This window comes from Plectropomus leopardus, chromosome 7 (assembly GCF_008729295.1).
Source record: "Plectropomus leopardus isolate mb chromosome 7, YSFRI_Pleo_2.0, whole genome shotgun sequence".
Lineage (NCBI taxonomy): Eukaryota > Metazoa > Chordata > Actinopteri > Perciformes > Serranidae > Plectropomus > Plectropomus leopardus.
In genome coordinates, this window is record NC_056469.1 from 249251 (window position 1) to 261184 (window position 11934).

At 44.1% G+C, this 11934-nt stretch overlaps 1 protein-coding gene across 1 annotated transcript; it reads right to left on the bottom strand.

The window, feature by feature from the left end:
- Positions 1–1313: 1313 nt before the first annotated feature.
- LOC121945335 (potassium voltage-gated channel subfamily G member 4-like) lies at positions 1314–11196 on the bottom strand. The gene is made up of 2 exons (XM_042489463.1): positions 10468–11196; positions 1314–2108 (listed from the first exon to the last, which is right to left on the bottom strand). The coding sequence occupies exons 1-2, from the start codon at positions 11194–11196 to the stop codon at positions 1314–1316; spliced, it is 1524 nt and encodes a 507-aa protein (XP_042345397.1).
- Positions 11197–11934: the final 738 nt, after the last annotated feature.

Consider the following 11934-nt stretch of genomic DNA (forward strand, 5'->3'; position numbering starts at 1 on the left):
CATTAAATTCTGTTTCACATTTTCACATTTCACATTTCATTTTCACAGTTTTAATGAGACAAAGTGCTCATAACTTAGGCTTGTTTCAAAACACCAGCAGACCATTTTATACATCAGAAACAATTTGCAGAACACAATGCGATTTCTTTCATTCTTTTTTTTAAAAAACAACTTAAACAAAAAAAGCCCCAAAGATTTCATAGTCCAGGGATGTCCATAAAAACTTGTTCTAACTAAAGGTCTGTATCAAATGTTGAATCTCACATTCGTGCCTGCTGTTTGGGGGTTCCCATCCTGTCATTACCACTGATGGCCAAAACTGATGTAAATTTATAAACTCCTAAAAATGACTGAATAGCCCTGTAGTGAACTTTCCACTGAATCAGCTGATGATAACCCCCTGAAAAGACAAATGGTCATCCAAACAGCCTGCATATTTCATGTTCAGTTGGTTTCAATCAACCTTGTCTTCTAAAGATTACATTTGTATATTTATAAATTGCATTCCTAATGAGGTTTTGGTGACAACGTGATTATTGCATGAATTATAGACAGAGACAATGTTACTTTGATTCTTAAAATGTAGTAATACAAACACTACATTTATGTGTAACACTGGATTCACAGGAAGAGGTCGAGGTGGTCAGGAAGTACATACAAAGTGCAGGACTGTGACACCACCTGTGTCAAGACTCCTGGCTGTGATTAGGTTACAAAATCACTGGTTAAGGTAAGGGAAAGTTCATAGTTTTGTTTAAATCTTAATAATAGGGTAATAAAACAAATAAAGCTGTAGTCAATATGAGTAGATGATGCATTGAAAGACTGCCAATTTTGGCAGACAACAAACAAAATACATTATAAGTGAACATTTTGCTGATGTGTTTGGCATCAGCATTTTTGTAATTTGTCAGGTTCATAAGCAACAATTCCTCCTATGTTTATAGAAAAGGTGATTTGGTCAGGATAATGTTTCCCAAAAAACATTAATTTACTGTTTCAAAGTAGATGTACATAAATGTAATTTGTAGGAGACGGGGCAGTGACAGCATTGCTGAAGCAAAATTAAATGTACAGTAACATCCTCATCCAGCACCCGTCAGTGATATAAACAAGGTTTAGTTTGAAAAGTGATACATATCCATGACCTGAATGAGACTGTTAATGAGGTTGGCCACAGATGTTGGGCAGGGGTGTCCACGTACTTTTGGTACTTTTTGGTAGTATAAAATGTAATTCTTTGGACTCAACAAGTCACTGGAGAGTTGCTCTGAGCCAGCACTGCAATGTCTCTCATAAAAAAGTGATAAGGATCATCTAAACCAGATAAAAAAATCTTTTTCTGGCCAGTTATCAGGCCAAGTTTCTCTTTCTTTCATGCTTTCCTCAGCCTCAGTGGCGAGTTCGGCACCCCTCTCCTCCTTCCACAGCCTCTTGTTCTCCTGTTTAAGCTCGGTATAGGTGTGGACAAATGTGTGGAAGATGGATGTGGAAGGGAATGACAGAATGAGGATCCCTGATAAGATGCTGATCAGTGCTGCCAGTTGGCCGGGGATGCTGCGGGGCACCATGTCACCATATCCCACCGTAGTCACCGAGATAATGGACCACCAGTATGATGCTGGGATGCTGCTGAAGCTGAGCTGGGGGGACCTGGCAGCGTTGGGAGCTAGCTCACTCTCAGCCAGATGTACCAGTGGGGAGAAGAGAGTCACAGCAACACACACAAAGAGAAAAAGCAGGCCAAAGTCTGTCATACTGCGCTGGATAGTCAGCCCCAAGGTCTGCAGACCCAGAGAGTGTCTGGCCAGTCTCATCACGTAGAGGATACGCAGCGCCCTCATCACACGCAGGATAAGACCCAGTTTATCCAGGCTGCTTCTCCCTGTACTGGCTACGATGTCCTGAACAGACTCATCACTGAGATCCACAAACAGCGAGACATAGTAGGGCAAGATGGCAGCAGCATCAGTGATGTTCAGAGGGCCACGGGCAAACTCCAGCTTGCTCTGTGCATGTAAAAATCGCACTAGAAACTCTAAGGAGAACCAAGCAACACAAACAGACTCCACCACAAACAAGTTGCGACATTTTTGGGAGCATCTTCCCTGTTGAAACAACAAAAGACAAAGGGACCGAGTAAGTTTTACAGGCCTCTAAATGATAAATTTCAGTCAGACGGTTTCCTTGGATTGCTAAAGTACCCTGCAGAGGGTTGGGTTTTTTCAAATATTTTAGTTCCACAACTCTCTTTTCAGGTCATTGCAGGAAGCAATGTCAAAACTTTTTGAATCACAGCCAGATTAGATAAAGTTAAAATACCTAGATGCCTGCTGTTTTTTGCATCATATGGAATATTAATAGGAAAATCACAAACAAATGAGACCTCCTTGTCGACTTTATGGTTCTTCAACTCTGCCTCTAGGAGGAGGCTTATATGAGAAAACTTTTGCCATGAAGAATTTAATCAGGGCAAACCTCCTAACCTAGCGAAGGCTGGTCGCCAGTGGCTGGTGGCCTGCCATCTCCACTTTCCCTGGGGTGCATGCCACTCTCCTCATGGCAAAAGTTTTTTTCATAAGCCAGGACTGAGGCAGAGTTGAACAGTGGAGTGAAAATTTGTTGGTCGCCATGTACACAGAACATCAAAACATCGAGCTCTTATTTTGGTACTTCAGCTAAGCGGCAGTGTGAATTTGCATATTAGCTAAATATTGGAGAGGGTCCTCGCTGCGGACAGAGGAATGGCGGGGTTGGACATCCAATCCTACTCTTTATTTGCCTCCCAGATATTCTGTTTGGGTAGCCCCTCACTTCCTTAAACCTCCACACTGTGTAGCGTAATCCACTACATACTGCATACTGCATTGGACAGTTGTATGCAGTATGGCTATTCAGTTCAGTTCGTTTTGCAGTATGCTGAGCCAGGCCTGGCTGGTTTCCGGTTTTTGAATATGGTTTGAAATACAGTAAACAAGTGATATATATGTAATTTAGTATTTTTTTGCAGTGATGAAGGCTTACCTGTGATGACCTGGATAATGCCTTTGTAAAGACTGGCAGTGACCAGATGTACCTCTGTTACGTTCATATTACTGCTCCCCCAGTATTAATTTAGCTTTGCTTGGGACACGTACTATTATCCTCTTTATTCTGCTTCAATCATTGCATGAAACTTGTTGATTTTATCTTGTTCATGTTAAAGCCCACATTGGTTTGGTCATATCATGAACCTTATCCCCTTTACAGTAGCTGAATATTTTCAATAAAATGCCTTAAAAATTCGCTTGTCTCCTGTATAATTGTACTCTTATTAGCATAAATGGGCATGTGGTTCATCTGAAGTAATATAAATGACCTTGAAAGATAAAAATATGATTTTGACAAGGCCTAATTATTACAGTGTAACACTAGGGCAATCCAAGGAACCCTGTTGGCTCAACATTTGTATTCTTCAAGGACAGCCACGGGTCCAACAGCCACAGATGCGCTCTCCACCATTTTCCAGCTCCAACTGGTAAACGTAAGTGCAATGCATTGTGGGAAACAGTAGGCAAGGCAAACTGGTATGATGCATACTGAGGATTTTTTTCCAAATTAGTGTGACATCGGGGTATTTCTGGCTTACAGTGAATTTCGTTTTTGTGTGCTGTAATGGACTGTCTTGGCGTGGTCTTTACATTTTCCCTCTGGGGAACTCCAGAGTTCAACTTTCCCTGTTCAAATGGGGGACACAAATAGGGAAATTGTTTTATGAACCCAGAGGTGTAAACAGAGGGTTATAAATTAACTTTGTTGAGACGCCTCAGTTAACATCTGCAAACAGGTTCTGCTTTTAAGCCACTAAAAGTGTCAGCCTTTGACGCTTTCCTGCTCAAGATGCCATGAGAGATAGGCATTCTTGAGACCCCATCTAGTATATAACAGGATGTAAGACATCTAAATGACCTCCTGGGGTCACTTAAGCATGCAAAGTAACAGTCGTTCATTACTTCCACTCTCAGTACCTCATTTCCCGCCTGCTGAGATGACAAAGACAGGACATGTTGTAAATTCATTATGCATTCTTGTGTTCAGACTAACATCTGCATCATCATCTCTGTGCTTTGATGAATAAGTAGGACCAACTCCCATTCTTTTATCATTTAATTTGAATGAGTTAAGTAAAAACATGTTTCATTCCCTTTTTGTGATGGAGCCATACTGCCATCTAGTGGCCTTAGTTATCAGTTATCTCGTAACCAACTTTATAGTTATATCTTATTTTGCATTCATTGTATAATGTTAGAAGGTAATCCTATATCTAAGTAATTACCAAGTTCGTTAGAATGCATGGGATAATTTTACGTTGTGTGTGGTCATTTAACAGAATTGAGCCAAGGATCTTCAGAGTCATGTGTTACGTTATAAATTGCCTTTAGGTCTCCTAACATGTATATGAAATTACTGTGATGAGACTATAGTGGTGATGAGATACGGGAATTTACACACAACAGGTTAGATCACGTAATTCGTCATAAAGTACGGAGAAATAGACGCCTCCTGAATTACATCTTTTACATTACATTACATTAGGTCTTTTAGAAATTAATGCCGGATGTGCGATCACTTGGCGCGAAAGTTTGCTAACCCTGCCTTCCATTCGCACCCCAAATTCAGAGATAAAAATTGAGTGAGCTCTCAGCTCAGAGCTTCTTTGCTTTCTTTCTTCTTTCCCTTTCACTGCAGCGCTTCCCATGTATCCTCGTTCGCAAGTTTTTTTTTTCCTCAATTTTCTAAGAGGAACCGCCATAGCTCACCAGAGTTTTGCTGAACTTTAACTTTTGACGCCATTTTCTTTTTAAATCTCTTTGACGCTTTTCTTTATACCAGCTTTTGGTCAGTAAAGACACTCTCGCATTACTTTTTAAGTAAACTCAAATTAATAATTTAAAGTGACTTTGTCAGCCCAACGGGACTATCCATCCATCCATCCATCCATTTTCTTCTGCTTATCCGGGGTCGGGTTTGTCTTTTGTTCGTCCAGCTCTTCCTGGGGGACCCCGAAGCGTTCCCAGGCCAGCTGTGAGGCAGTCTCTCCAGCATGTCCTGGGTCTTCCCCGGGGCCTCCTACCGGTGGGACGTACCCGGAACACCTCACCAGGGAGGCGTCCTGGAGGCATCCTAATTAGATGCCCGAGCCACCTCATCTGGCTCTTCTCAACGCGGAGGAGCAGCGGCTCTACTCCGAACTCCTCCCGGATGACCGAGCTTCTCACCCTATCTCTAAGGGAGAGCCCCGCCACCCTACGAAGGGAAACTCATTTCGGCCGCTTGTACCCGCAATCTTGTTCTTTTGGTCACTACCCAAAGCTCGTGACCATAGGTGAGGGTAGGAACGAAGATCGACCGGTAAATCAAGAGCTTTGCCTTTCGGCTCAGCTCTCTCTTCACCACGACAGATCGGTGCAGAGTCCGCATTACTGCAGACGCTGTACCGATCTGCCTGTCGATCTCCCGCTCCATCCTTCCCTCACTCGTGAACAAGACCCAGAGGTACCTAAACTCCTCCACTTGGGGAAGGAAGGGGGCATGCCACCCTTTTCCGGCTGAGAACCATGGCCTCAGATTTGGAGGTGCTGATTCTCATCCCGGCCGCTTCACACTCGGCTGCGAACCGATCCAGTGAGAGCTGAAGGTCACGGCCTGATGAAGCCAACAGGACCACATCATCTGCAAAGAGCAGAGACCCAATCCTGAGGTCACCAAACCAGACCCCCTCAACACCCTGGCTGCGCCGAGAAATGCTGTCCATAAAAGTTAGGAACAGAATCGATAACAAAGGGTAGCCCTGGCGGAGTCCAACCCTCACCGGAAACGAGTTCGACTTACTGCCGGCAATGCGGACAAAGCTCTGGCACCGGTCATACAGGGAACGGACAGCCCGTATCAGGGGGTCCGAAACCCCATATTCCCAGAGAACCCCCCCACAGGACTCCCCGAGGGACACGGTCAAATGCCCTCTCCAAGTCCACAAAGCACATGTAGACTGGTTGGGCAAACTCCCACACACCCTCAAGGACCCTGCCAAGGGTCCAGAGCTGGTCCACAGTTCCACGACTGGGGCGAAAACGGCATTGCTCCTCCTGAATCCGGGGTTCGACTATCCGGCAAACCCTCCTCTCTAGTACCCCCGAATAGACCTTACCAGGGAGGCTGAGGAGTGTGATCCTCCTGTAGTTGGAACACACCCTCCGGTCCCCCTTCTTAAAAAGAGGGACCACCACCCCAGTCTGCCAGTCCAAGGGCACTGCCCCGATGTCCACACAATGTTGCAGAGTCCTGTCAGCCACGACAGCCCCACAACATCCAGGGCCTTGAGGAACTCCGGGCGGACCTCGTCCACCCCCGGGGGCCCTGCCACCGAGGAGCTTTTTGACCACCTCGGCAACCTCAGCCCCAGAGATAGAGGAGCCCACCCCCGAGTCCCCAGGCCCTGTTTCCTCACTGGAAGGCATGTCGGTGGGATTGAGGAGGTCTTCGAAGTATTCCTTCCACCGATCCACAATGTCCCGAGTCGAGGTCAGCAGCGCCCTGTCCCCACCATGCACAGTGTTGACAGAGCACCGCTTCTCCCTCCTGAGATGCTGGATGGTGGTCCAGAACCTCTTCGAAGCCATCCGGAAGTCGTTTTCCATGGCCTCACCGAACTCCTCCCACGCCCGGGTTTTCACCTCGGTGACTGCCGCCGCTGCATTCCGCTTGGCTTGTCGGTACCTGTCTGCTGCCTCCGGAGTCCCACAGGCCAAGAAGGCCCAATAGGACTCCTTCTTCAGCTTGACGGCACCCCTTACCGCCGGTGTCCACCAGTGGGTTAGGGTGTTGCCGCCCTGACAGGCACCGACCACCTTACTGCCACAGCAACGGTCGGCTGCCTCAGCAATGGAGACACGGAACATGGCCCACTCGGACTCAATGTCCCTCGCCTCCCCCGGGACATGGTCGAAGCTCTCCCGGAGGTGGGAGTTGAAGCTCTTTCTGACGGGAGACTCTGCCAGACATTCCCAGCAGACCCTCACAATGCATTTGGGTCTGCCAGGTCTGACCAGCGTCCTCCCCCACCATCGGAGCCAACTCACCACCAGGTGGTGGTCGGTTGACAGCTCCGCCCCTCTCTTCACCCGAGTGTCCAAGACATACGGCCGCAAGTCCAACGATACGACTACAAAGTCAATCATTGAACTGCGGGGTGTCCTGATGCCAAGTGTGCATATGGACACCCTTATGCTTGAACATGGTGTTTGTTATGGACAATCTGTGGCGAGCACAGAAGTCCAATAACAAAACACCACTCGGGTTCAGATCAGGGGCCCCCCTGATCTGAACCCTGATCACGCCCCTCCAGGTCTCACTGTCGTTGCCAACGTGAGCGTTGAAGTCCCCCAGCAGAACGAAGGAGTCCCCAGAAGGAGCACTCTCCAGCACCCCCTCTCAGGATTCCAAAAAGGGTGGATACTCTGAACTGCTGTTTGGACCATAGGCACAAACAACAGTCAGGATCCGTCCCCCAACCCGAACACGGACACGCAAACCCCTCGCGGTGGAGGGGTTTGCGTGTCCCCGCGAGGTGGTAGCTCAGGGACGGGCCAACGGGACTACTTTTGATTATTTCTGCGAGTTTTAATTGATAAGGACACTCCGCGATCCGCCGTAAACTCTGCCACGGATCTAGAAGCAACACCTGCTACACAAACTATCAGCATCCGTTGCCTGCCCTTAAAGACTTTGTTTAAAGACTTTTACCTGTTTGCCGAGGCGGACATCAAGGCCAGTTAAAGACCACTGCACACCGACTCCACCTGACCGGCCACTGCCGCCTTTCAGCGGGTCACCTTGTCTGGAAGACGCGCAGCAGCTCTCCACTGGAGTGAAGCGACAACCTAGACCTCCCCGGTGAAGTCTAATCAAGTCGGCCAAACAAGGCAGAATAACATCTTGTAGTGATCAGAGATGATGTCGTATAGTAAAGCTTTAATGCCATATTTCTAAATTCTAATTTAGTACCGTTCAGCGCGCATGCACGCTTTAGACGGTCATATATTTCTACCCACTATCATCCATAATTAATCATTTACATCACCTGAACATACATCACTTAGGTTTCCTTTCATTTGTTCACTGTCCTTTATATGTCATACTACTTCCTCTATTTACTCATCATTTCATTTGCCTAAATAAAATATCTCATTTATCGCCAAGTCGCCAAGTCTGTGGATATTATTTCATGAGAGAAACAAGATCAATGTATACAGGATAAATAGTACAGATTGTGAGATTGATTAAAGTGATGACATGTTTTGAAACTGTCATAATTTAAAATTTAATTCTTTCCTAAATGGAGAGTGGTGTCCCTTTTACTTTAACAAGTGCAAAATCCGAATTCTAACGTAGTTATTGATAACCGCTACAGTGCATACTGCATTTTGACCAAATCAGTACATACTCCTAGCATAGTAGGCGGTTTCAAACACAGTCAAAGGGTTTTAAACTTAAGGACTGCGGGAAATGCGATGTTGTGTTGATTAAGTTCAGAGAGATTTGTGAAGATTGTGCTACAGTTGACATTGTGTTAATTATATATCATATATTATTATCATTATCATTATTATCCTGTGTGTAGTCACAGAAAGTTACACACTTTACACACTTACACACACACAGAGACACTCATTCATATCATCAAGCAGTGAAAATTAACCCCTTAAAACCTGAAAAATTGGTGTGATTTCTTTCAAAAACATGGAAAAAAGGGCAATGAGCAACTTACCGTACTTCCGTACCCACCCCATACCACATGCTGCAGCAAGGGGTAGTTGGAATATTAAGAACCATGACATAAACGTTCAGATTTAATGTTTAACATTTAGATTTAAGAGTTAGATTTAACATATAACATTTGGATATGACAAACAACAATGAGATATAACATAGAACATCTAGATTTAGCATATCACATTTAGATTTAACATATAACATTTAGATTTAACATATCATATTTAGATTTAACATAACATTTAGATTTAAATTTAAACATTTCATTTTACAGCGACATTAACCAATTTTTTTCAGGAAAGACTAAATCCGACAAATTTTGCAAATATTGCTCTAAATGTGATTAAAAAGTGACTTTGAAAAATTCACACATCTTTTTAATTATGTTTTAGGGCTAAATGTGGAGAAATGTTGCTATTGCTTTCAGAGTGCACAACTTTTCAATCAGCGCCCCCACTTTGGTGGCCTGTGTGATTCAAAATAGTTAGTTTGATCAGACAGTACATCTCTCCAGGGTGTGTCCACTCACTGCCATAATCTCTGTCACCTCGACATTTTGTGTTTCTGTGTCCCTGTCTCACTGCACATCCTTGTAACACCTGTGACAGCTTGTTTACCCCCACTGAACAGTGGTATAGCCTAACAAAAACGGTCCGTCACAGCTGCACCCCTCTTGGGCTGCAAGTTCAATGGCTTTTACATCAGGCAGAATTTTGCTGAGGTATTTCATGAGCAATGATGCTGGTCAGACAGGATTTCCTCTTCACACTTACTCACACTTCCTCTTCGCTCTTCAAACACTGATACAATCCATGGTAACATTACTATTGACCGTTAATGTTTGTCTAATTAATGGTTAAGAAGAGCTGTAAAGTGGAGTGATATATGCAGCGATTTTGAGGGATCGGCTGGCAGAAACAGACAGAACAGTTTCTGCTGTTTGTGTCTGTAATAATCCTGTTGGCCTGTTGGCCTTACATTGCCGGGTTATAGAGGCAAACTGGTGATGTGTGGGGCAGTTTTCACCACCCTCTGTAATGGTTTTAAGCCTCATGCTGTTATATCCTATATATATATATATATATGTGTGTGTGTGTGTGTGTGTGTTTGTGTGAGCTTTGTAAATCTGTCTACACAATTTAATTTATAATTTATATTGCTATATTTTTATTTTATTAGTTTATATTTTACCCCTTTATTTTTAACTGCCATTATTTTATGTCCTTACCTGTGTGATGTTGTTTATCATGTATCATAACAGAGGTAGCCTGAGGACTAAGATACTAATTTCCGATGATTGCTTCTCCCTGTTGTGCCCATTATAGAAATAAAGAACTTTTACTTGATTTTTGTTTTTTGTTTTTTTTGTGCATGTTAACTCAATCTGCTCAAACCTCTTTGATGCAGAAAAAAGAATGCAAGCTATGTACACCACTGTCACCTAGTGTTAACAGTCTAAGAGCCATTTCAATATGTCAGCAAGCCAAATATAATTTCATTTTTAAAACAACTTGCAAAGGTTGGGTTCAGAATCTCATTTAACAAGGCTGTGGTCATATCACTATTTTGGTAGAACAGGCTCAGAAGAGTTTGGGTAGTGCTCTGGATTTGGAATTTAATTTACAGTAAATCCATATTGCTATGATTCATACATACCATGGCTTCTTCCTGTTGTTGGTCTGACATGGTGCTGATGCACAGGCTGACCACAGTGACCACCACCATGATGACAGACAGAGAGGCAAACACTTTCCCTACTAAACCTGAATGAGGGTTCTCCACTGCTTCTCCAATCATGTGGAATAGGCTGCCCTCTGCCACAGGAGCCCTCAGTATCCTCCTTCTCTGCTGCCACTCTTCTTCTTTTTGCTGGTGCTCGACCACCTCCTCCACAGAGCAGATCACCCGGTGGCGGCAACAGGGTTCCATCTGTCCTATATCAATGCCCCAGTACAGCAGCTCACCGTGCAAGGCCACATTGCAGACCTCCCGCAGCAAACGTAACTTTCCTTTTGCCAGGAAGTTGATTATGGCCCGAAAAGCTAAAGGGTCACGGTCAAAGAAAAATTCGTGCCTCATCTCATCATAGTCATCACAAAACTCTGCTATCTCCCTCACAGAAGTGCAGAAGTGCAGGCGACTCAGGCGGCTCTGGGGGAAATCCTCCAGGGTGCTCCAGGGAAAGGCGTACCGGATCCCCCCCACATTGATGAGGGCCTGCTGGGAGGGGTCAAGATACCCGCATGATGTTGGCCCACAGAGCAGGTGAGCACGCTGAAAGTACAAGCCTTTGACTGTGGCAGTCTCTGTGTCTGTGAACACATGATTGTAACTGTCGTCACTACTGAAGGAGTGGTCCTCAAAGCCAGCACCGATGATGGCCATGATGATAGTTTGGCATTTGACAGAAGCACAGCACTGTAGTTACAGCATTGACTCTGATTGGAGATTTAAAGAAAAACCTGAAGTCATTACAATATATTGGTAATTCACATAATGGTCTAGGTGAGCATCTTATATTTATTTATTTATTTTTATATTATAAATATTATAATTATTTATTTATAGCATTTTATCGTCTTACAATCCCAGCCAATCCGTCACCAGCAGCGGCAGGCAGATATTTCTGCAAACACACTCTAATAATCCATGGTTCACTTCTTGTCTAACACTAAGCAGACAGACAAGTTAGCGACTACCTAGTGAGTGTAGTGCAGCATTTAGTATGTAAAGAGCAACAAGAAAAGTGAAACTGAAGCCTCATTCATCAGGTGGCCAGAAACAAGAGTAAAAGTAAAATGCCAATGTTGCATTGTATCTGCTAAATTTTTTTGCTGACATATTAGCCCCATGTGGCCTAAAATAATCAATGCATCTTTAAAGTTGTTCTTATTTTTTATTATTATTTTACTAAATTAAATATTTACTAAAGTTTTACTGAATTTTTAAGCTGGTTACCAAAAGTTTCAATAAATTAATTTGACTTCAACAGCTAACAAAAATAATCACTTTATGAGAAGATGTTAAAGATCCCCAGACTCCGTCACTGACAACCACAGCATTCCTCTTAATAACTGGTAGCTTTGCTGTGCTGTCACTGTCACTCACCGCTTACCACCGCTT

Bases quoted from the DNA above. Each gene is read 5' to 3' on its own strand.
- LOC121945335 (XM_042489463.1), bottom strand. From the start codon at position 11,196: ATGGCCATCATCGGTGCTGGCTTTGAGGACCACTCCTTCAGTAGTGAC. The intron at 2,109-10,467 runs GTATGTATGAAT...TTGTTTCAACAG, and splicing joins AACAACAGGAAGAAGCCATG to GGAAGATGCTCCCAAAAATG.